Below are 25,545 nucleotides of genomic sequence, written 5' to 3' on the forward strand. Positions count from 1 at the left end.
AGGTAGGCTTAGGTCTTTGCACCTAGACAGCAATACAAGCAAGCAGCCCCACGTGCCTTTCATTCCCTAAGGAATATACAAGGCATAGCTCTTATTAACTGTGATCTTGGGCAAGTTCCCTTTCTCCCAGTTTGTGGGAGTCCTAACCATATGTAGGATGGGCTCCCTCTGTCTTCTTGCTGCAATCCTTCCCCTCTTGCAAAGGCTGATTTAGGGACCACTTCCTCCCTGAAGCCCCCTCTGACTACCTCCAAGTCTTACCTCTCAGGTGACCTCTCCTACCTGTCTGCTCAGCCCTGGGGAGAGCTGGAGACATAGGCTCGGAAGTCATCTGGGGGAAGGTGATGAGGTCATGAAGGGAGAGTTGTGGAAGAAGACAAGGAGAGCTGAGGAGGATCTTGGAATTCCCAACACCAAGCACAGTGCCTGACACATAGCAGGCCTTTAATAAATGTTTGTTGGGTGGATGGAGGGATGGATGGATGGTATTGCCTTAGTCAAGGGGGATGGTGCTCATATTTCACTGATGTCTGTCAGGAAGAGGATGGGCCTGTGAAGACACAGTGAAGAAGTACCAAAGATTCCAGGCCTCAGAGCCTAGGAGAGAGCCCTGAGCTCACAGACATGCCCCAGGTAGGCCTAACGACTCACCCAGGAACATTCACCACTTCAGCTTTCCCTCCTTCCAGGGTGGCCCAAGCAGGCTGATGAACAAGGTTAGTCTCTGTCTGAAGGGGTGATCTGTTCTTGATCCTTAATTCGTTTATTTTATTATGACTCATTCTCTTGTTAGACTCCACAGTCATCCCAGTAATTCTCCCCCAACACAGAACCCTCCTTTATAACAAAGAAAAAGGATTAAGGAAAACATACTGATGTAGTAATAATAGTAATAATAACTAACATCTATATATCATTTTAAAATTTACAAAGCATTTTCCATATGTCAACTCATTTGATCCTTACAACAACCCTGGGATAATAGGTACTATTACTACCTCCCATTTACAGACGAGGGTACTGAGGCTGTGAGATTAAGTGACTTGAGCAGAGTCATACAGGCAGTAAGTGTATTTCTACCCTGGTGAGAGAGTGAAACCCACTGGAAAGCAGGGAAGGAAGGAAGGAAGGAGGGAAGGAAGGCAGGGAGGGAGGGAAGGAAGGAAGGAAGGAAGGAAGGAAGGAAGGAAGGAAGGAAGGAAGGAAGGAAGGAAGGAAGGAAGGAAGGAAGGAAGGAAGGAAGGAAGGAAGGAAGAAAGGAAGGAAGGAAGGGAGGGAAGCAGGGAGGGAGGGAGGAAGGAAGGGAAGGAAAAAGAAAAGAAAGAAGAAAGGAAGGAAGGAAGGAACGAACGAACGAACGAAGAAAGGAAGAGAAAATTCCAGAGATGAACCAGGGACAGCCTCTTCATTCCCCAGAAGTTTCTTCTGAATGGCAGGCTCCCCAAAGGCCCTTAAAAAGAACAGGTGACTTTCCAGGAAGCCGGCTGTCCCCCTCCACTCTGTTACCCAGATGACCTCACCAGGTGGGACCTCGCCCTGTGAGAACATGAGTCACAGAAGTGCAGACCTGGCAAGAAGCTGAGAGGTCATCTTGCCTGACTGGGACCTGAGCAAAAGTTCCTTCTCCAGCCTGAATCAGGGAAGGCAGAGGGGAGAAGTCAGGAGTGGGTCACAGTGACTTGGCGCTAGCTCCTGGAGTTAAACCAGGCAGGGACGAGCTGTGTGGCCTTGAACAAGTCCTTTCCCCTACTCTGAGATTTAGTTTCTTTGTCTTTAAAAATGGAGAGGAAAGAAATGTCAGGTTCTGGTTGGGTCAGCATTTTGGCATTTCTTACTGGGGAATGCCGAGCCTCAGGGCATCAGCCCTGTTTGCAGAGGAAGAAATGAGCAATGAGTGGTTTGAGTGCACCGAATGACCATCATAAGTCTTAGAACTTGAAGGGACCTTAGAGATCTTCCAGTGACTCAGGGGTTCTTGACTTTGACCACCAATCTGGCAAAGCTCATGGTGAATCCCTGCTCAAAATCATGCGTGTTACCTTCATCCCTACTTTTAGGAAATGCTACCTTTCAGCTAGTGAAAATAAAGATGGAATTCCTTTCTCCATCTGAGTCCATAGACCCCCTGAAATCTTCCCATGGTCCATGGACCCTGGGTTAAGAATCCCCATTCTGGTCCAATTCCCCTAAGTTACAGAAAAAGTATGGCAGAAATTATGGACGTAGGGTCAAGAAGGACACTGGGAGGGCAGCTAGGTGGTACAGTGGATAAAGCACGGGCCCTGAATTCAGGAAGACCTGAGTTTAAATCTGGTCTCAGACACTTGACACTTACTAGCTGTGTGACCCTGGGCAAGTCACTTAACCCTCATTGCCCTGCAAAAAAAGAAAAAAAAGAAGAAGGACACTGGGTTCAGATTTTGCAGCTCCAGGGAGCTCGCGAACACACACACACACACACACACACACGCACACCCTGGGCCAAACTGGCCCACTTGTTATCCTCTCCTCATGACACTCCATCTCTCCCCCTTTGTCTCTGCACATAACTGAAGAGCCTGGCTTCCTGGATCCTACCTCTCAGAATCCTTAGCTTCCTTTCACATTCAAGCAGGTGCCCCCTCTGACACAAAGCCTACTCTGATCTCCCCGGATGTTAGTGCCCTCACCCTCAGAAATGACTGCCTGTATACTTATATGTTTATGTGTTACATATCATAGAACAGTATATATTATTATCCACTTATATATTACTTTGTATGTGTTTTATATATTATATTATCCATTTGTTTTGTTGTTTGTCCTCCCATCTCAAAGAGGACCATGGCATTAGGAGGTGATCTCATGACTTGCACTGAAATGGATTTAAGTGGGGAAGGGCAGTGCCAGGTCACCAGCCTCACTCTCTCCTCCAGAGCCATCTGGGTCCAATGGCAAGATATATATCAGGATGACTGGAGAGGGCCCTGGATATTTAAGGCAATTGGGGTGAAATGACTGGCCCAGAGTTTCACAGTTACTAAGTGTCTGAGGTGAAATTTGAACTCAGGTCTTCCCAACTTCAGGGCCAGCGCTCTACCCATTGTAGAGCCCCTACATTATCTAGTACTTTGTTTATATTTATGTTTTATATAGTATATGTAATAATATATTTATATATTGCTTTGTATATATTTGTAGTTTTTATATTATATATCACTTTGTATATGCTTGTTTTATATACCATGTATTATATTGTCTACATTTGTATAAATTTATATGTTTTATATATATGATCATGTGTTTACATATTACTTTGCATATATTCACATGTGGTATATATGTCATATGTTATATATTATTTTGTATATATTTGGATGTGGTTTATATATTATATATCACTTTGTATATATTTATGTGTGGTTTATATATTATAATATAATTTCTATACTAATTTGTGTATTCTATATGTAATATAACATAACATATAATATGCATTACAAATAATATCAAATGTAACAATACATTTATATATCACATTCTATATATTACTTTGTATATATTTGTATGTTTTACATATTATAGTTTTCTATATGTTTGTGTGTATTTTAATGTATTATATTTTATATATTACTTTGTATATATTTGTGTGTGTTCTATTTACAGGCTGTTTTTTCCAATAGACTGGAGGGTCTTTGAGGACAGGGACTTTTACCTTTGTCTCTCCAGGACTTAATACTAGTCCCTGGCACATCTGTTGTTGCTAGGAGTATCACCATGGATATGACTGAACTTGTCTGAGCCTCAGTTTCCCCAATTGTAAAAGGGGATAATAATAGCCCCTATTTCACAAATTTAAAGGGCTCCAATGAGGCAATCAATGGATGTAAAAAGTGCTCCAGTCGGGGGCAGCTAGGTGGCACAGTGGATAGAGCACCAGCCCTGGAGTCAGGAGTACCTGAGTTCAAATCTGGCCTCAGACACATGACACTTATTAGCTGTGTGACCCTGGGCAAGTCACTTAACCCTCATTGCCCTGAAAAAAGAAAGAAAGAAAAAAGAGCTGTCCAGTAGTGGAATGGGTTGCTTTGGGAAGAAGTGAGTTTGTCCATCACTGGAAGACTTAGGGCTCTGAGCAGGTGCCCACTTGTTTGGTATGTTTGTAGTGAGGATTCTTTCTCACTGATGCACTAGACCAGGCCCCAACTCTGAAGTTCCACGATTCTATGAGGATCTGACCTCTGAGCCAGTTCTTCACCTGTCCCATCCACTCCCCTCAGGCCAATGGGGTGGAGGGGAGGATGGGGGGAAGAGAACCTCCATGGAGTTAGCACAATGATTGAACTGGGAGTGAAGTGAGCTATGGGACTGGAGCCCTTTTTTTTTTTTTTTGGTGAGGCAATTGGGGTTAAGTGACTTGCCCAGGGTCACACAGCTAATAAGTGTCATGTGTCTGAGGTTGGATTTGAACTCAGGTCCTCCTGACTCCAGGGCCAGTACTCTATCCACTGTGCCAAGTAGCTGCCCATGGACAGCTCTTTTTCAATGTCAAGCCTGAATCAACCTCTTTGCAATCAATCAACCAGCATTTAAGCACCTACTATGTGCCAGGCACTGAGGATACAATTACAAATGATGAAACAACCCCTGTGCTCAAGGAACAACTCCCATCCCAAAGGGGAAACAACAAGTATGTAGAAGTATCTAAAGAATAAATAGAAATGGGACAGCTAGGTAACCTTCTCCCTCTCCCTCTCTCCCTCCCTCTCCCTCTCTCTGTCTCTCTCTAAAACACACACACAAACACACACACACACACTCACACTCACCCACCTACATTGCTGGTCACTCCCTCCTTGGTAGAGCCTGACATTGTTTTCACTCTGTTGCCATAGTTTTTGAGACTTCAGGGTCCCCCCACCCCATGCCTCAATGAGGCATGGGAGAGCAGAAATTATGATGGTGGTGGTGGTGGTGATGAAGAACAACCAGACTATTATGACTCAAATGCTAAACAGAGGCAATTGTGTTTTCTCCTAGAGGCAATAGGGAGTTGCTGAAGCTTCTTGAGCAGGGGAGTGGTTGTGTGTGCAAAATGGGCCCCAGTATTCTAACCTATAAAATGGGCAGATCTGACCAATAAGCCAAGAAGGTACCTTTCTTTTCAGCTGGTGTTTCTTTGTGCTTCCACCTCGTTGGGCTTCTTTCCTGGACCCCTTTCTAGCCCAAGAATAGCCAGGGGAGGAAGCCAAGTCACTTGATTATTTTCTACTTTATTACTCCAAATTAACGACCACAATAAAGCTCCAAAAAGTCCAATATTTACACAGGAAAAAAGTACAAAATTCCCCCCAAAGTTCTTCAGTATTTTTTTTCCATTTTTTTAAATTACAAAGTAATAAAAAGATTTACTCTTTAGTTAAAAAAAAGAAAAAAAAGACAGAGAAAGAGGGGTAAATAAATTAGGAAAAAATAGCCCAAAACAAAAGCAAAAACCAAACAAAAACAAAAAACTCGTGTTAAATAGAAAGCATTACAAAAAAAATCCATTTCCCCCTGGGCATCTCATCCTCTCATGGATCTCATAGGGGCCCCGGTGGCTCCACGTGTGGGGTAACAGGGCAGCAGAAGGTCACAGAAGGAGGGGTGGGGCCCCCACGGTTCACTGGAAACCCAAGAGCCAATTTCTTCCCATTTGTCTCTGATACCGGCTCGGGAGGACCGCTCTTCTCCAGCAAGGGTGGTGGGGGCAGGGGATGTTCCTTTCCGCTGCGGGACTGGATCCAAGGAGGGTCTGGGGTTCTTCCCTTCCTTTCCTGGGCAGCCCAGGAGGGAGGCCTTCTGGGCATCAAAACTGGGATAGCCAAACTGAAGTGTGAAGGGGTTGGGGGGGGGGGAAGAAGGGGCCTGTTGTCCCACAGCATCCTGCAGGGACCCTCCCAGGCCCTTAATGCTCATCCTGGAGAATACACAAATCCAAAAGACACACACAGGCACACTCTCGGACATACCCACAGTCACACCGTCCATCACTGCCCCCCCCACCCCCACCCCCCTAGCCCAGCTTCCTAGGAATCCTCTTGAGGCTCCAGGGTCACAGTTGCCTTCCCTTCCCTGCCAGGCTCCAGGGGCCCCCAGCTCGGCCCGGGGACAACCCCTGGATCAGTGCTAAGGAGAGAACTGGGTCAGGGATGTCAGGGAAGCATCCAGCTTGAGCCCCGAGACCCCACAAGGGACCCTTGAAAGCCGGCATCTTCTGAGGCTTCGAGGCCCGGCTAGCCAAGAAAGCCAAGCCCCCACAGGCAGTCACAAGTTTACTTTCACAAAACAAAATGAAATCCAGACAGCTTCTGGCCTGAGCAGGCTTTCCCTTTCCTCTTCATCCAGAGACTGGCTCCTCAGATTCGGAGGATGTTCACATCAACATTGACACAGAGAACAGGAGTGTGGGGCGGGAGGGCAGAGGGGCCCTGACCCCTGGAGACCCCCAGCCTGGGCTAGCAGGAGGAGAGGGAGAGCCCCCCTCCCCCACTGTGCAGGGGAGGCAGGCATGGGGAGGGGCTTGGCCTGGCTCCAGGTGGCGGTCCCCAAAGGTCCCTTGGTGGGATCTAGAGGGCAGAAGGCAGACTGGGGAGGAAGGCGGACACCAGGGCCAGAGGTCGGTGCAGTGGGAGCTTCGTGTCTCTTCTCCATTGGCAAAAAGAAAAAAAGAAAGAAAAGAAAAGAAAGAAAGAAAGAAAAACCCCAGACAGCAACAAAAACCTGTTGTCTGTTTTGTGGGATTTTTTTTCATTTTCTTTTTGTTCTTTTTTTAAGTCTTTTTAAAAATTTTTTTAAAAGAAAAATACAGTGAAGACACTAGAAAGGGACAAAGAAAGAGAAATAATTAGGATTGACGTCTCTCTCCTGCATTCCAGTTACTCCCTACTTCTCTTTGTACAAGTCCTATGATACCTCCTTTTTTTTTTTTTTTTGGCTGTGCAATGAGGGTTAAGTGACTTGCCCAAGGTCACGAAGGTAGTAAATGTCAAGTGTCTGAGGCCTGCTTTGAACTCAGCTCCATCCTGAATCCAGGGCCGGTGCTTTATCCACTGTGCCACCTAGCTGCCCCGCTATGATACTTCTTTGAGAGTAGAGAAGAGAACCCAGGAAGTCTGGGTTCAAATTTGGCCTCTGACACTTCCTAGCTGTGTGATCCTAGGCCCGTCAATTTACCTCAGCTGTATACTTAATAATACACCTTCATTCATTCATTCATTCATTCATTCATTCATTCATTCATTCATTCATTTGCTTACTCACTCATTTATTTATTCATTCATTCGTTTATTTATTCATTTATTTATTTGTCCATTCATTCATTCATTCATTTGTTTATTAATTCATTCATTCTTCCTTCATTTATTCATTTGTTTATTTTTTATTTTGCAGGGCAATGAGGGTTAAGTGACTTGCCCAGGGTCACACAGTTAGTAAGTGTCAAGTGTCTGAATCTGGATTTGAATTCAGGTCCTCCTGAATCAAGGGTCTGTGCTTTATCTACTGTGCCACCTAGCTGCCCCAAGACATCTTTGTTAAAGCCAATCTTGGGCAGGCCCAGACGACCCACCCTTCCCAGCCCCTCCCAGCTAATGTTCCCAGGGGAAGAGGGTGGGGGATGGTCACTTTCCCCCAGCCTTCTCTTTATGTCCCCCATGCCCAGCACAGTGGCCAGCACAAAGCAACTGCTTAATAAATTTGGGGTGACTCCCCAGCATTAATCTGCCCCCCTCCACCTCCCAAAGGGAAGGATCTGGGCTCCTCTATTGCTGCCCTCGGACAGGCCCAGGAGAGCAGGTCCTAAGGGTGGAAAGATGGGCATGGGGTGGGGGGCAGGGCGAGGGCCAGGGGACTTGGCACCCCAGGAAGAGGGTGACTTACCTAAGCAAACACTGGTCCAGTGGCATCTTCCCCTCACTTCCCGAGGTGGTCAAATGGCACGCTTGTCTGCAGGAGAACAAGGAACAAGGAATATCCAGATTATATGGCATATAGACAGAGCTGGACGGTGTCTTGTAGACCATTGGGTCCAAACTCCTCATTTTAGTACATTGAGGCCCAGAAAGGGGATGGAGTCAATGTATAAAATGAGGAAACTGAGGCCCGCTTCAAATCCCCCCTGTCAAATGTCACACAGGTTGGAAGTCTCTGAAGCAGGATTTGAACCCAGGTCTCCCCTGACTATAAACCTAGGGTTCTATCTATTGTGGTACACTGCTTTTCCAGGCAGCTAGGTGGCACAGGGGATAGAATGCTACATTTTCAAATAAGGAAGACATCCTCATGAGTTCAGATCTGGCCTCAAGACACTAGCTGTGTGAACTTGGGAAAGTCACTACCCCTTATCTGATAAGTTTCCTTATCTGAAAAATGGGGCTAAATGCAGCACCTTATCCTGAGGGGTTGACCTGAAGACTTGATGAGTCAGTGTATGGAATGTGCTTTATGAATGTGAGCTCTTATTATTTCAGTACACATAATGAGAGAATTCAAGGAATAAGCCAATTTTTAATTCAAGATCCTTAAGTGAGCTGAGGGTAGGACAAAGGACAGAACTCAGTTGTCAGGATACACAACCTAGTGTTCGGTCCAGGCTGCCCGGCAACTGCCGACTACATTAAAAATGGCTTTGGGGTGGCAGCTAGGTGGCGCATTGGATAGAGTACCAGCCCTGGATTCAGGAGGACCTGAGTTCAAATCCGGCCTCAGACACTTGACACTTACTAGCTGTGTGACCCTGGGCAAGGCACTTAACCCCAATTGCCTCACCAAAAAAAAAAAAAAATTCAAAACAAAACAAAACAAAAAATGGCCTTGGCTTGGGAGAGGAGTGGGTGAGGGATCTCTTCTCTCCCCACCTCACACTTGAGGTAGAAAAGGAATCTGGAATGAATGAATCTACTTGCCTCCCCATGCCCAGCTCAGAATCCCTCACTTTCTTTCTTCTCCCTCCCGGGTGCCTCTTAATCACCAAGTGCCAGTGTCTTTTCTCATCCATCTGGACCCTCTGCAGTACCTGACAGTGATGACTGCTCCATATTCCTAGACTCTTTCTTCTCTAAGTCCTCACACTGCCACCTTCTCTCGGTTGTCCTGCCACCTGCCTGACCACTCCTTCTCTGTCTCTTGGTAGATCCTGCTTCCTTAGCACTGGCTATGCCCAGGGCTCTCCTGCATTCTCTCTTTCTACTGTCCTTCCTGGTGATCTCATCAGCTCTCACGGGTTTAATGAGCATCTCTACAACATGACTCCCAGATCACTGCCTGCCTGTTGGACATTTCAGACCCAATATCCCAACGACCAGTGGGGGATTTTTTTTTTTGCCTAACTATGAATATTTGTTATAAAGGGTCTTGGGTTTTTTGATTTGTTTTTTTTTTTAAACTCTCCAATATTGGAGCTTGGACCAGGAGATGGACGGGAGAGAAAATAGACATTTGTTCATTGAAAAATATAAAATCAAATTTGAAAAAACCAAGCAAACCAATGTTCCAAACTCAACATATCCCAAACTGAACCATCTTGACCCTCAAATTGGCCCTTCTTCCAAACTTTCCTATTTCTGTTGAAGATGCCATTATCCTTCCAGTCACCCATAGACATAACCTCAGAGTCATCCTTGACTCCTAGCTCTCCCTCACCCTTCATATCTAATCATTGTGAAGTCTCATCACCAAATTTCTTGTGTCCAATCCCTTCCCCACCCACACACACACAGCTGCCACCTGAGTTCAGGCCCTCCTCGCTGGTTGCCGGGAGCTCCACTTCCTCATTGATCTTGCTCTCTCCCCTCTCCTTCCTTTTCTTTTCTTGTTTTTTTTTTGGGGGGGGAAGGGGGCAATGAGGGTTAAGTGACTTGCCCAGGGTCACACAGCTAGCAAGTGTCAAGTGTCTGAGGCTGTATTTGAACTCAGGTCCTCCTGAATCCAGGGCTGGTGCTCTATCCACTGCACCACCTAGCTGCCCCCTCCCCTCTCCTTCCAATACATCCTTGGCACCACTGCCAAATTTGTATCCCCAAGCACAGGCCTGAGCATGCGACTTCCCTTTCTCAAGAAGCTCCAGGAGCTCCCTCTTTCTTGTGGGGTAAAATACAGACTTCTCTGGTTGGCTTTACCATCTCTCCTCCCCCCCCCCCCCCCCCCCCCCCCCCCCCCCGCCATTATCTTTCCAGACTTATTACACATCCTTCATGCACTCTTTGCTTCCTCTAGCGTTCAGCTCCTGTCAAAGCCTCTCCTGATCCCCCCCAGATGTTAGCCTCCACGATGGGAATTACTCGGGACCTGGCTTCATATACCAACATCACCTGGAATTCCCAGATAGTCACCCATCCAAGTACTGACCAAGCCCGACCCTGCTTAGCTTCTGATGTCTATCTCGCGCCGCTGGAGCCAGACGGGCTCTGGAGGAGAGAGGGAGGCTGGCGACTCTGAACAGCCCTCCCTCGCTCCCATCCAATTCAGTGCAAGTCATGACATCACCTTCCTATGCCACGGTCCTCTTGAAGAACGAAGGACCAAAAACAAACACTTCTTTTATTCCTCTGTGTTTTACATTCTACCCAAGTGGCACGTCAATTCCTCCAAGGCCAGGTGGATTTCATTTCTGTCTTTTCTAGTCAGCACCTCCCACAGTGCCTGGTACTTCATAATGACGGAAGGAAGAAAGGAACGAACGAACGAACGAACGAACGAACGAACGAACGAACGAACGAACGAACGAACGAACGAACGAACGAACGAACGAACGAACGAACGAACGAACGAACGAACGAACGAACGAACGAAGCAAGGATATCCACTCACCTGTGATGCTGAAATCCGAGACACCTCTTGGCGTCCTGTGAGGTCGGAAGAGGAGACGTTGGCCGGTGCCCCTCGGTGTAACCTCATGCTCACCTTCCTCTCCCTGTCTACCCGTGAGATCGCTCTGGGAGAAGTATTTCCTAGAGGAATATAAAAGGGAAGACTGTCTTGCCCACGGCGACCACAGCCCAGAGGCGGAGGGATGTATAGCTGCGGACTTGAGGTCAGGAAGCCCTGGGTTCAAATGCTGCCTCGGGTTTGACCCGACGCAAGGGTTAATTATGTTTTTGCCTTTCCTTGTATCTCCTGCGCGGTTCTAACAGTGCCTTGCAGATAGTAAGTGCTTAATAAACAAACGCCTGTCAGTGCACAAATCGGTCCTCTCTGGGACTTGAAGACTTCGAAGGTCCCTTCGGGCTCTAAGTGTACGATCCTAGGAACCCTGCCACCCCAGCCCCTCCCAGCCCCGAGACTCACCAGCTTGCTGGATGCGGGAGGCTGGGTTGGAAGCCACGGGCTCGGCCACGTTGCGGAGGCGGTTGGCAGTGGCACCAGCAGGGGGTCCCGGGGGGAGGGCCCGCGTAGCAGATCCTCGCAACTGGCCCATCCTCTCCTCTCTCTCGTGCTCCCGCCGCTCTCGGTCCATATCCTCGGGGTTCCGGGCCGCACCCTGTGGGGGGAGGGGGGAGGGGATGACAGAACAGGGATGGGGAGAGTTTGGCATCGCCCGGAGGAAATAGCAACATCGGCCCCAAGGCGGGGATTCCCAGGCCGGAGGGATGGGGAAGGGAGCACCACCAACTTGAGTTCCGGAAGGCACCTCAGAGATCATCTTGTACAATCCCCTCATTTTATAGAGAAGGAAACGGAGGCCCAGAGAAGGGGCAGCGACTTGCCCAAGATCACACAGGTTATAAGAGGCAGAACCAAGATTTGAACCCAGGTCTTCTCAGAGCAAAGCCAGAAGAGAGAAGGAACATGAGGAGATGAAGAAGGAGGTCGAGAGGGTCCAAAGTAAAAGGTAGAAGGGGGTGGAGTTTCTGTCATGCCCCGCCCTCAGCCATCCCCTCTGTTACCTAGGGGCTACGGGGTGGTGTCCCTTTCCACAGTGGCTCTTGTTCAAGCAGTGAAAGGGAGACCACGAGCCGACGGCTAGATCCGGGTGGGACCCCCCAGGAAACAGAGGGGGTGGGGAAAGGCTAAAGTGGCCGTGGACTCCCTGGGGCGCTGCTCCTCAGCAGCTGCCTCCCCAGGTTTTAAGACAAGATTCAGCGGAGAAAGAGAGAGAGAGAGAGAGAGGCCAGAGAGCGGAGCGCAGAGCTAGTGACGGCAAGTTACCTAATTGGTCCCGGGGCGCAGCGCAGGGAAGGGCAGGGGGTTGACTGGAAGGGGGCCGCATCTGTAGAGGAGAGAGCTCAAGGCTGAGTTGGGGGGACACACATATACACACCTTCAATCCCAGAGTCATGGTCGGGGTATGGGGGTGGAAAATTGAGAGGAACCTGCCCGTCAGCTCCCAGGAAGAGGCAAGGGACACTGCCCCCCTCCCTGGAAACGGGATAGGGACTACACCAGTACTTTCACTGGTATGAGGAACTCCCAAAGGAATAAAGTCCCTCCACCAATGCAGGTTGGCACCTTCTCTTCAAGTCAGTCTTTAAAAGTTGCATATGGACAGTGACAAATGACCAGGGGTGGAACTCGAACCTAGGCTTTCCTGCCTTCCAGACTGGCTCTCTATCCACTAGACCCTGCTGTCTGTAGTGTGGGAAGTTAACATTTTTAAAGCACATAAGATGTTTTACCCAAATGTTAGTTATTCTATGGAAGCATCAATGATTTTTTAAAAACACCCTTTTTGTTTTTCCTTTATTAATTTATGAGGAACCACAAAAACTCCTTTTTAGAACGATCGAAAAAGCATCTTCCATTTTCTGTTGGACATTCCATTTAGACCAAAGAGATCCAAGTGGGATCTTTCTGAGGAGACCCAAACTCTCCAAGACCCTAGGAGACCAGGCCTCCTGGAGGTGGCAGGAGGGATGGGTGCTCTCAGGGGAATCCCAGAGGTCCAGACTCTCAGAGTTAGAAGAAACCTCACGAGAGGCAACCAATTAAACCTGTATCTAAACTGGAATATCCTACTAGACTTCTCCATTGAATCACCTCCTGCCCCTGTCCTTGAAGGGAGAGTTAGCTCCCTGGGGAGCCCAGAATTCCACAGGATGCTCAAGAAAGGCCTGCCTGTCTCCATGATGACTGATTGGAGGCGTAACTCAACCAGCTTGTAGGCCAGATCTGCTTTGTGTCCTGTCTTTCCTTCCCTCACCCCAGCCCCTAGCTGTGCAGTTCCCGGGCAAGGTTATGCGAGTGGAATGGGAGGGAATGCATGTCACAGGCAGCCTTTCGGCATTCCATGCTGGGAATCCCAGAAACCTCAGCCAAAGGAAGCACCTTAGAGATCGGTCAGGCTTGGGGACAGAAGCTGACCTTTCGACTCCTCCCACACAACACTCCACCTTCATCTCTAGGTCTTGGCACTAAGCATCCTCCATGCCTGGAAGGGCCTCCCTCTGCCCTTCCTTGGAGGCTGAGCTCATCATTGCTTTATGAAAGTTTTCCTGGGGGCAGCTAGGTGGCACAGTGGATAAAGCACCGGCCCTGGATTCAGGAGGACCTGAGTTCAAATCCGGCCTCAGACACTTGACACTTACTAGCTGTGTGACCCTGGGCAAGTCACTTAACCCTCATTGCCCCCGCCCCCAAAAAGTTTTCCTGAGCCCCTCCTAGTTGCTAGTGGTTTCCCCCTTTCTCCCAAATGACCTTGTGTTAATTCTGGATATATTTATATGTGTAAATACTGTCTCTCCTGAAAGAATATAAGGTCTTTGAGATCAGGAAATGTTTCTTTTTCTTTGTATTCCCGGTGTTTGGCATAGCATCTAGCACACATTGATCGAAACAATCAGGTGCTGATTTACTTGGAGAGGGAGAAGGGCAACCCCAAGGATCCCTGCTGAAGGGAAGGGCAGGATGCTACCTGACTCCCCCCTCCCTGATGGGACCCCTAGAGAGACGAGGAACTCCATGGAACATGGCATCCCTCTTTCCCCAGACTCCCTTCCTTCTCCCTGCCCTCTTCCCAATAAAATGCCTTTTCCACATCTGCCCTGCCAGGCTTCCAAAGGGACTCAAATAAGCAGATAAAGACTTTGGCCCTCTTAGCAGCGGGTGGGGGGAGTTTACTGATTTGGCAGCAGCTACTGCTAAGGTGTGGAAATAGAGGTGCCAGGAAACGATTGTGGGGAGCCCTGGACAAATGGAGAAGCAATGTTTCAAATTCTCATCTCCCTGCCCCACTCAGCCCTCACCCTTCTCAAAAATCCCACCCTGAGTCCACACGTTGGGAAGGCCATGAGAATGGAGGTGTCTCAGACCAGGAGGGAGCACAGGATGGAACCACGAGTGGCCTAAGGGCCCTGTAGGACAACCCCCAAATCAGGGGAATGGACCCCAGAGAGGTAAGAAATGGTTTGGCCAGGACTCAAACCCAGATCCTTGAGTTCCAGAGCCAGCTTTTTCTGATTGCCACATGGCTCTTGGGGAGCAAGACCCGCAGGCCTGGAAAAGTGAAGCAGAATGCCGCAGGGAAGTGGGGACTCTCAGTGGAAGGGACCTCCCAGGTGAGCCGTGCCCTTCCCTCATTGGATCAAGCGTCCCTCTCCCTCACCCCTCTTCAGTGAGTGCCACAGCTTTGCCCCACAGGATCTCCGAGGAGATGTTGTTTGCAAACGTCCAGGTTATTAAGTCAGAGGTTCCTGGGGCTTACAGACTCTTGAGTGGCTTCTGGTCGGTCCTTTCTCCAGACCAGATTCAGGTTTCAACTAAGCCTGGCCTCTTTTTTCAGGCTCAGGACAGACAAGAGGGAGGAAAAGAAGGAAGAAGAAAGGAAAGGAGAGTCAAGAAATAGAAACCTGAATTTTAAGAGACAAAACCCGAGGGAAAGACCCTTAAGGCTCTAAGTGACGGCATGGTCACATCCATCTCTAACCTTCTGCACTTTTCACAGTAATGATGATGGTGTGATGACTACTAGCATTTATATAGCACTTTTAAGGTTTGCAAAGTGCTTTACAAATATTATCATATTTGATCCTCACAACAACCCTGTGAGGTAGGTGCCCTTATTACCCCTATCTTCCAGATGGTGAAAGTGAGGCAGAAGGTTAAGTGACTTGCCCAGGGTCACCCAGCTAGTAAGCATCTGAGGCAGGATATGAACTCTGGTCTTCCTTTGTGTACTATGGAGTCAGCTGCTAACAAGATATTGACCTCTTTCATTCTGGCATACTGAGATGGATTGGGGTAGAGATGTAAACGAAGCATTTAGAACTAGGAGGGCGAGCGTGCTGCTAGACTCTGCCTGGGTCACACGTATCAGGAGCCCTGGGCCCCAGTTTAGGAAGGGCATAAGGAAGGAAGGGCAAAGAGAAGGGTGGGAGTCTCTGCTCTCTGTCATCCCTCAAGCATGAGTAGAAGTGGGTTCTGAAGAACTGGGAATGCTGAGCCTGGAGAACTGAGACTTTGGGAGGGGAGACCTCAGTATCTTTAGGGGTGTCCCACAAAAAGGGATTAGTCCTATTCTGTTTTGCCTCAGAAGACAGAACAAGAAACAGTTGGAGGCTCCACCCACTTGGCCTTCAGCTCAGTAAAAAACATCCTAACGCTGAGAACTGCCCCAAAATAGAATGGGCTTCTTTGATAGGTGGTGAGCTCTCTGTTACCGGATGTCTTCAGGCAAAGGCTGGCTGGGTAACCACTCATCAGGGATGTTGCAGAGCGGTTCTCTGTAGGTCCTGTCAACATGTTTACTGAAAATATTCTCCTTTCCCACATGAGGAATCTTCCAGATCACTATGGCCAACAGTGGTGGGAGATCAGGAATCTGTCCATTCATAGCAGCCAAATCCAAAATAAAATAGAAGGCCACAGCAGGAAAGTGGCCATGGAATAGTGAGTGTAGATGGTCCCACCAACCTTCCCAAGAGTTGCCACCAACCTGAAGGTCTACGTTTAAGGGTGAGTCATTGCCTCACGTAGTCTGATATCCCAGTGACCTGGATGAGAAAGAGGGAGTCCCAACATGGAGCACCTTCCTGGACTCCTCAGCTTTCTCCAAGGTGGGTTTATCAGGGATCCCCACTTTGCCTCTTTCTCTGAATGGATAGCCCCAAGAGGTGGTGGATGGGCTCCTCCTCAGGTCTTCGATCCATCAGGTATCTTAGAATTAGGGCTTTCTTCCTGATATGCACTGGACTAAATGGCTGCTCTCCAATTCTATGATTCCTAAGGGTTCTGTCCCAGAAGTCATGGCCCTTTCCAGGTCAAGCAGAGAGTCACGGCAGTTTGAACCCTCCTGGAATGGTTGGTGATGGTTTGGTATGGTGTTCAGGCTGGAATTTCGAATGGTCCCTGAAAGATGTTGATGTCTTGGGAATTTGTGACCAATTTGTAAATGACAAGAATAGATATCACACACACACACACACACACACACACACACACACACAAACACGGCTTTCTAGAAGACTTTTGCATGCCTTCTATGCCCATGGTTGAATCGATGGGAAATCTATACCCTCTTTTGAATCTCCAGCTTCTGGCTCTGGAAGAGCAAATGAGATGATGAGTGTTGGAGCTACTGAGAAGGTGTGGAAAGTTTCATGTGGGAGGCGGCAAACGGTACTTTAGAGACCCCCATAGCGATATTTCCCAAGCCCCGGCTTCATCCTCTTCCCTAGCTCACCACGTGGTGCTCCTTTCCTACCATGACTGACTTCAGTTGTCCCTCATTTGGAAAAAAATAGCTTACTGGGGCTGCTCCCCAGGCCTTGAGGGCAAGGTGAGAAATAGTCAGAATGAGACCACTGATTTTGGTAAGGAGCGTTCGTCACTGCAGTCTGCATGCAGCAGGTGCTGACTAAATGTTTGTTGAACTGAGTTGAGCAGAAAAGAGGAACTTGAGAACTGGGCATCCCTGGAGGGGATGGCTCAAGCAAGACATGATCAGCCAGGAGAGGACAGGAGACCTGCCCCATGACACTTGGCACTGACGACATTAAGAGACAGTCACGGCCAGATGAGTAAGGAAGAGGCCTTTTTAATGAGCTCAGCTTTGGTACAGAGATCACTGGTAGGCCACCAAGATGGCTGTCTAGTCCCATCCGGCATGCCCCTTCGGGACACGGAGTGAGGGTCATCTCCGCCTTCAGCCCAGCTCTCTGGGCAGGTCAGAGTACCAGCTCAGGATGCCTTCCTAGAGACTATTCAGGACAGCTTGCCCACACCACCTCTGCTCTGTCACTACGTCTCGGGGCGGGACATGCCCCAGGGCCGGGAAGACCCCATTCCTGGCTTGCTCTCAGCCTGGGCCTTATCCACAGGTCCTGGTTTAGTAGACATTCTCAGCTTTGCACTCACGGGCCTCCGTGAGGTCAGAACTGGGGCCCTGGGGTCCAGACCACGGGCCAGTGGCTAAGGTAGCCCATCTCCTCCATCTCCTCAACCTCCTCCACCTGCTCGTCTGCACGGCACGGGGTGCCCAGGGGCGTTGGGCACCTGGAAGGGGACACAGAGCACAAAGTGGGGGAGCTCAGCTGCCTGGTACCTGGGACAAGACCGCTGAGAAATAATCAATAGAAGCCAAGGGCAGGCCGCGCCAACAGGTCCTTACCAGTACATAGGTTGGCCCGAATGACCTGGGTGTGGGCTGACTTCTTTCTCGAAAGAACGAGACTGTCCTGGGGTAGCTCCCTTTCCGGGGAAGAGATTTAGAAGAAACAAGACATGGGGATGTTGGAGGTCCTAAAGCCGTCCCCGCCCTAGATAAGAACCCCGAGAGGCCCCTTCCAGCGAAGGGAAGATGGCGGCCAGGCCAGACTCTCCATCCCAAGGGAAGGCGCTTGGCCTTCCCCCCAGCCCTGGGGGGAAGGAAAGGAGGGATGCTCTTGGCATCCTAGCTGTCCGCAAGGGAGGCTGGGGGGAAGAGGGCCACACGCAATGCAGCGTGGAGAGCAGCCACGGGGAAGAGGAAGGACAACAGCAGGGCCGCGGTGAGGAAGGTGGTCAGGCAGCTACCAAGGTACCCCCACCCCCCCCAGCGAGAGGCACCGAGGGGGTCGAGGGAGAGAAGCCAGCTCTTCGGTCCCTGCGCTGCGGGATGCGCAGGAGACGGGACTTCAGCTCCGTCTCCAGCCTGGCCCTGCTGACAGAGACAGCAGTTACCCCGGTGGGGGCCACCTACCCTCCGGGCCCTCGCTGATGCTGCCTCTCGCCGGGACAAGGGAGAGCCGGGAAGGGATGGGCGCGCCCAGCCAAGCCGAAGCCAGAAGCCTGCTGCTGCTTCTGCCGTTGCCGCCTACCGCCGCCGGCCGCCGCAGACCTCAAGACTACGAGAGCACCTCCCATCTGTCTCCACTAGCTCCCATGGCAGATAGCCGCCGCTCGGGAAGGGAAAGGGGGGGGGGGGGGGGGGGGTGACTCACGAATTTGAGCATGTTCCAGTCAAAGACATAGTCGTAGGAGAAGCCTTGGCGGTGGAAGAGGTTACGGAAGAGCTGCCTCAGGTACGAGTAATCGGGCTTGTCATCAAACCGGAGAGAGCGGCAGAAGTTGAGGTATGTGGAGAATTCAGCTGGGAGACGGTCCCGGACGGGCGAGAAGAGAGAAAACAGTGAGAATCTCCCCCCAACACAGCTGCCCCCACTTACCCCCAATGCAATCGGTTCTAAAAAAAAAATGTAATCTCTAAAATGGGGCAGAGGAAGGGTCAGGGTTAAGGGCAGGGGAAAACTGGCCCTCATAGGATGATCCCTTTCATCCATTCGGTATATATCTTGTTTGTATATAATTTTGTGTTATCTCTGCCCCCGTTAGTTTGCAAACTCCTTTAGGGCAGGCAGGGACTGTCTTTTTGCCTTTCTTTTGAACCCTCAGCACTTGACACAGACATTTTGTTGTTCAGTTATCTTCGGTCCTGTCTGACTCTTCATGACCCCATTTGGGGTTTTCTTGGCAAAGATACCGGAATGGTTTGCCGCCTCCTTCTCCAGCTCATTTTACAGACAAGGAAACTGAAACAAACGGGATGAAGTGACTTGCCCAGAGTCACACAGCAATTACATGTCTGAGGATGGATTTGAACTCAGGTCCTCATAATAGGCACTAAATAAATGCTTGTTGACCACTGACTGACCTCGATATCGGTTCCCTTCAGATTTAGCCTAGATGAGAAAAAACCTTGTCAGGGCTGTGAATACTGGTGGTCTCTGTCACATTTGATCAGACCTAAGGCACATCAAAAGTAAAGTTGCCTGGTTTTGCCTTAATGTATTTTTCTTTTCTTTATCATTTTCAGTTCAAAATTCTCTCTATCTGTCCAGCCCCTCCTGCCACTCATTAAGAATGCAATTTGGGGGCAGCTAGGTGACACAGTGGATAGAGCACCAGCCCTGGATTCAGGAGGACCTGAGTTCAAATTCAGCCTCAGACACTTGAGTACTAGCTTTGTGACCCTGGGCAAGTCACTTAACCCCCATTGCCTCACACACACACACAAAAAGAATGCAATTTAATGTATTTTTTGTTTGCAGGGCAATGAGGGTTAAGTGACTTGCCAAAGGTCACAAAGCTAGTACGTGTCAAGTGTCTGAGGCTGGATTTGAACTCAGGTCCTCCTGAATCCAGGGCCAGTGCTCTATCCACTGCGCCACCTAGCTGCCCCCCCTAATGTATTTTTTTTAACCAAACTTGTGATTTCACTGACATAGAGAACTCCTGGGTAGGGAACTGTCAGCTGCTTCTGAAGACAGACTCCAGCTTGGCAGGTTCCAGTCTTAAGAAGGTGCCTCTGTTAATGGGCTTGAAGGAGCATGGGTTTGGAACTGGAAGGGACGTTAGGTGGCCTCCTTTACTTTAAAGCTGTACTATTTTATTTTATTTTATTTTTTGGCTGTACAAATTTTTATATGTGCTTGCTGTATTCCCCATTTGAAAGACAGAACCTGCTAGTCATATCCCCAGAGAGAGATGATAGACTCGAGATGTAGAATGAGACCAACATTTTTGGACACAGCCAATGTGGAGATTTTTTTTTGCTTGACTAGGCATATCTGTTACAAGATAATTTCTTTCTTTTTCTTTTCCCAATGGAGCAGAAGGTGGGACGGAGAAAAAATAGATTTTTGTTAATTAAAAAAAATTACATTTAAAAAAAATTATGTAAGATCCTTGTGTGTTGGAATGGTCTCATTCTTTGTACTTGTATGGCCAGCTCTAAGCATAGTGCCTGGCATAGAGTAAGAGCTTAATAAATCTTGATTGATTCTCCTTCATGAAGGATCTCTGAAGTCACTAACTTTGAGCTTAGGAACCTGGCCTCCAGGGCTTCCTTTTTCTATGTACCTGCTGGTCCCTTATTGGTCACCTTGCCCATTACCCAACCATGCCAACCACAAACTTTTCACTGTCCCCAACCTAGTGGCCTTGTGCCAAGCAGGGAACTAGGAGGTCGTCAGCACCTTGGACAGCACCAGAGGTGCATTTTATTTCTAATACCTGTGTTATCTACCTCTTTAGAATGGAAGCTGGATGCAGGGGGCGGTGATCCACTTCTATCTTGTGGCACAGTGCTTGGCACGTAGTAGGGATTTAACGAATGCTTGTTGATGGACTGATTGTTTTATTCCATGTACGAGAGCTACTTACAGGGGTATCCTTTGCAAAGGACCTCGATGGGTGTGGACATCTTCTTCTCACTAATACGTTCATACTTCTGCCTCTTGGTGGCTGCTTTGAGGCCCTGCCAGGGCAAGGAGCCCAGGTTGAAATACATGAGCACGTAACCCAAACTCTCCAGGTCATCACGGCGGCTTTGCTCTGGAGGGGAGAAAGAGGGAAGGAGACAGTCAAGCTCCAGCTCCTACAGTAAGGGAGCAAAGAGGGAAGACATCAGAGGGCCATAGGTAGCAGAAGCCAACTGGGCACCTACTTAAAATCCATCATCACTGAGACTTGGGTTTGAATCCCACCTCGAACACTTCTTACTAGCTGACACGGGAAAGGTTCGGCTCAATATGGGCACTGTCCAGCCCTGTTTTTCATGCCTCCTGGAATCCTGAAATCTAAGGAGGAAGGAGCCTTAGAGGTCATCTCTTGGCCCATGCTGGACCTGCTCTGCAGCCTCTCTGACTGGCTCAGGGAGGGGAAAGGAGCACAGGTCATCCTGCCTCTACCCCCCAGCAGCATTACTGCATTGTCATTGTCACCACCAGCACTAAGCAGTGTTTGCTGCATGAATAAAGGAAGGACCAGACCTCCCTCATGAAGGTCAGCCCAGGGCTGATATCATTCATTCCCATGCCCATCACTCCACTTCAGACCCGCATTTCCTCTTGCTTGAACCACTGCAATAACTAAACAAATGCCTTATTTTCAGTCTTTCTGTCTCCTAGTTCAATCTTTCCTCTCACTCCATCACTCCAAAATTCTCAACAATTCCCACTGTTTTAATCTCACTGCGCTTGGCCTAGAGTTCTCAACCTGGCATTCAGGGTCCCTTCCCTAATCTGGTTATCACCCAGATTTTTTTTTTTGTGGGGAAATGAGGGTTAAGTGACTTTCCCAGGGTCACACAGATAGTGTCAAGTATCTGAGACCAGATTTGAACTCAGGTCCTCCTGAATCCGGGGCCAGTGCTTTATCCACTGCACCACCTAGCTGCCCTCTACCCTTCCATCCTTAACCCATACTGCCTTCTATATATGCTGTGATCCAGCCAAATTGGACCTCTCTATATTCCCTGAACAAGCTCTGCCTTTTTCAGCCTCCGAACCTTTGTTCACATCATTCCTACACTTGTCTCTACCCCTGATCTAAGTATATCAAAATTCTATATCTGTCCTTCAAGGCTAATTTCAGGGCCCAGCTCCTCCACGAAGCCTTCCCTGATCCCCATCTCCCAAGTGATTTCTCCCTCCTTTGAATCTCTTCTCTTATGGCGAGCATCATGTTCTGACTAATGTTCCAATTATCTGTGTATGCATTATATACCACACCTACTCTGTTAGTTCTGTGAAGGGCAGGGATGCCTTTGTGGCTTCTCCAGAACAGGGCTTACAGATGTAGTAGGCATTTAGTGAATTGTGAGAATTTGCTTGGCTTGACTCAGCATATTTATTATGAAGATTTTGGTTTTTCTCTTTTCTCCCCAGTTGGGGAAAGGTGAGAGAAAGAGAAAATAAATGTTGTTAAATGAAAAAAAAGAAATTTTAAAAAATATTAGAATGAATGAATGATTAGCCTATCCTTTCAAGAGGCCCTAAACCCCATTTGCCTTGGCCTGGGAACAGCAAATGTCAGGCCAGTAAGACCCAATGGATCTTGGGTTTGCTTCACTATTTATAGCTCAGATTAGGAAATATGGAGGGAGGTTGACAGGTTTATTAACTAATTATTAATTATTATTGACTGGGGGCAGCTAGGTGGCACAGTGGATAAAGCACCAGCCCTGGACTCAGGAGGATGTGAGTTCAAATCTGGACTCAGACACTTGACACTTACTAGCTGTGCGACCCTTGGCAAGTCACTTAACCCTCACTGCCCTGCAAAAACGAAAAAAAAAAAGAAAGAGAAAGAGAGATCCAGAAAGACCAAAGTGGATGCACAGGAAACTCTCTGAGGTCAGATTTTACTAGATTGTATGCTCTTTTAACTTAGGGATTGTCTTATCTAAACTTTGTATTTCCCCTAGAGTTTAGTACAGTGTTCTGTACTAAATGGGCACAAATATGTCTGTGAAGTTAATCTTGTCCAATTCCCTCATTTTGTATAATAATAATAATTATTATTATTATTTTATATAGCATATTAAAGTTTACAGAGGCTTTGCATATATTATCTCATTTTATCTTCATAGTAATGCTGTGTGCTATTATAGATAGGTGCTATTATTACCCACTTCTTACAGATGAACAGACTAAGAAGTAAAAGGACTTGTCCCCAAATCCCACAGCTGAGCCAGCCCCAGGGATAGGTAGGGCTAATGATGTAGGAGGCGAAAAAGGGGTTAACAGAAAAACCTAAGATCCAAGTTCTAATTCAGATATAAGCTCTAAGAGAGATTCAGATCCCAGTTAATGGATAATTTTACAAGTCAGGATGCTAAGTTCTCTTACACACAGTAATTAGTACCCATAACGGGAACATAGGGAGCTAGACCATGAAGACCTTAGACTATAACAATGATACATTGACAGACTATAGAAACTCAAACTAGGAATAAATGATAAATGAAGATGTTTTGAAACTAAGCATGGGAACCGGGAAGAGACATGTGTAGAAAAGGCCAAATTTGTCCCCAGATTCACCTTATGACATGGAAACCCCCAAAACACACCTCCATGGAAAAAGGTACTGCCTTGGGGATTAGCTTAGGACTCCCAGAATTCCAAATTAGGATAAGCCCTCCCCTGTACCCCGCAAAGGTGGAGATTATTATAAATATAACTATCTTTCCTTTCCTTATTTGAGAGACACCTTTCCACTTTTCTGGTTCTCTCCCTGTGGTCACTCACAGTATTGCAATAAAACTTGGGAAACTGAGTCACCGAGTCTTGTAATTCTTTTGGGATGACTCACGATCAATTTGACCCTAATTCCACATCACTAGGGTCCCCCAATGCCTCATCAAATCCCCTTCCATCCTTTTTTTGTTGTTGTTTCATCTGGTTGGGAGATGGATGGTCCACCAGAGATAGAATGTAATACATACTTAAACCCAAAGTGCATCATGTATTATTACAGGAACATAGTGGGGAGGGGAGATTAGATGGTGGGGGGAGTGTTGTGATATAAACTCCTTGGGGGTAGGAACTGTGTTTTCTGCTCCTCTTTGTATGCCCAGTGCTTAGCATAATGCCTGGCACAGAGTAAGGACCCGAATGAACTCTAAGCACTTCATGTGGGTTATTTTCCCATAGTAGGTGCTCAATAAATGCTTGTGACTTGACTTGATTTAAGCAGGGTCTAAAAGATCACATGTCAAGGGGTGATGCCTATTTAGAAGATGGTTGCATTTGGAAGGATGGGACCTGGATTAGAATACCAGCTCAGCTACTTATTAGCTACATGACCTTGGGAAAGTCATTGCCCTCCCTGGGCCTCAGTATCCTCACCTGTAAAATAGGGTTAGGAATGAACTAGATGTCCTCTAAAGTCCCTTCCGGCTCCAGATATCTACGAACCTGAGATTCTGTATGTCCACGGTTTATCACTTGACATGTTCACCTATAAGTGCCAGGTGGCATCTCATACTCATCCTTTCCAAACATAAACCTACTACCATAGAGACTGGAAAGGTAGTGAGTTAGCAGAGTGTTGAGGCTCTTAAATGCCAGCCAAAACAGTCCGAACTTTACTAAAAGGGTAGCAGAGAACCACAGAAGACTTTTGAGCTGAGGAGTGACTCAACTATTTCTTTGCCTTAGGCAAGTCCATATAACAGGGATATAAAGAATGGGCTGGGGGACAGCTAGATGGTGCAGTGGATAGAGCACCGGCCCTGGAGTCAGGAGTACCTGAGTTCACATCCGGCCCCAGACACTTAACACTTACTAGCTGTGTGACCCTGGGCAAGTCACTTAACCCCAATTGCCTCACTAAAAAAAACCAAACAAAAACCCCAAAACAGACACTTACTAGCTGTGTGACCTCGGGCAAGTCACTTAATCCTCATTGCCCCGAAAAAAAAAAAAAAAACGAAAAAAAAAAAAAAAAAGAATGGGCCGGGGGGCAGCTAGGTGGCACAGTGGATAAATCCCTGGATTCAAGAGGACCTGAGTTCAAATCCAGCCTCAGACACTTGACATTTACTAGCTGTGTGACCCTGGGCAAGTCACTTAACCCTCACTGCCCCACAAAAACAAAACAAAACAAAACAAAACAGGAATGGGCTGGAGAAGAGAGAACAGGGGAGGTGGAAAGACCTGTTGGAAGGAGGCCATTGGAACTGTCTGGATAGATGGTCCGGAGGGTTTCTGTTATGTGGCAGCTGCACCAAAGGATCCTCTTGGATCTTCAAGCCTCCTCCTTCTCCTTCGGGAGGCCTTCCCTGCTCACCCCAGGCCCTAGTGAGGCCTCCCCTTCTCCCCTTCCCAGAGCTTCTCCAGTCATTAATTGTCTAGATCAGGGAGGGCCCTTTTGGTATCAAATTGTGCTGTTTTGTACTCTTCTTTAATAGTACATTAATCATGACAGTATCATGTAAGATCGTGTTTACGCACACATGTAATTGTTCTGCAGGATTCTTGAGGACAGAGTACACAGTAGGGGTGGTTGATGTTTTTTAATTTAATTTAATTTAATTTGTTTATTTAATTTATTTATTTTGGTGAGGCAATTGGGGTTAAGTGACTTGCCCAGGGTCACACAGCTAGTAAGTGTTAACTTCTGAGGCCGAATTTGAACTCAGGTCCTCCTGAATCCAGGGCCAGTGCTCTATCCACTGTGCCACCTAGCTGCCCCAGGTCAATGTTTTTTGAATGAAACTACCACTGGCCTCCATCCGTCCTGCCAGATCAACCTCCCGTGACCCCAACATTCCCTTACTCAAAGACCCTTGATGGCTCCTTGTAAACTACAAAATCAAGTCCAAACTCTTTA

The 25,545-nt window shown here is 47.9% G+C and overlaps 1 protein-coding gene across 4 annotated transcripts in view; it reads right to left on the reverse strand.

Annotated features, from left to right (window-relative positions):
- Window positions 1-5,232: 5,232 nt before the first annotated feature.
- CSNK1E (casein kinase 1 epsilon) overlaps window positions 5,233-25,545 on the reverse strand; it is a 65,007-nt gene continuing 44,694 nt past the window's right edge. For 3 of the 4 annotated variants that reach the window (XM_043966967.1, XM_043966966.1, XM_043966968.1), the window contains exons 6-11: window positions 20,593-20,763; window positions 18,372-18,520; window positions 11,305-11,497; window positions 10,828-10,967; window positions 7,900-7,965; window positions 5,233-6,837 (exon numbers count right to left, since the gene is read on the reverse strand). In XM_043966967.1, coding sequence (XP_043822902.1) covers window positions 7,933-7,965; window positions 10,828-10,967; window positions 11,305-11,497; window positions 18,372-18,520; window positions 20,593-20,763 — 686 coding nt within the window. In that variant the 3' untranslated portion in view covers window positions 5,233-6,837; window positions 7,900-7,932. Of the gene's footprint in view, window positions 6,838-7,899; window positions 7,966-10,827; window positions 10,968-11,304; window positions 11,498-16,964; window positions 17,446-17,560; window positions 17,641-18,371; window positions 18,521-20,592; window positions 20,764-25,545 lie in introns of those variants that run through there. The other variant, XM_043966969.1, reaches the window with a different exon arrangement.

The sequence above is a fragment of the Dromiciops gliroides genome, chromosome 5 (genome assembly GCF_019393635.1).
Source record: "Dromiciops gliroides isolate mDroGli1 chromosome 5, mDroGli1.pri, whole genome shotgun sequence".
In the NCBI taxonomy this organism is placed as follows: domain Eukaryota; kingdom Metazoa; phylum Chordata; class Mammalia; order Microbiotheria; family Microbiotheriidae; genus Dromiciops; species Dromiciops gliroides.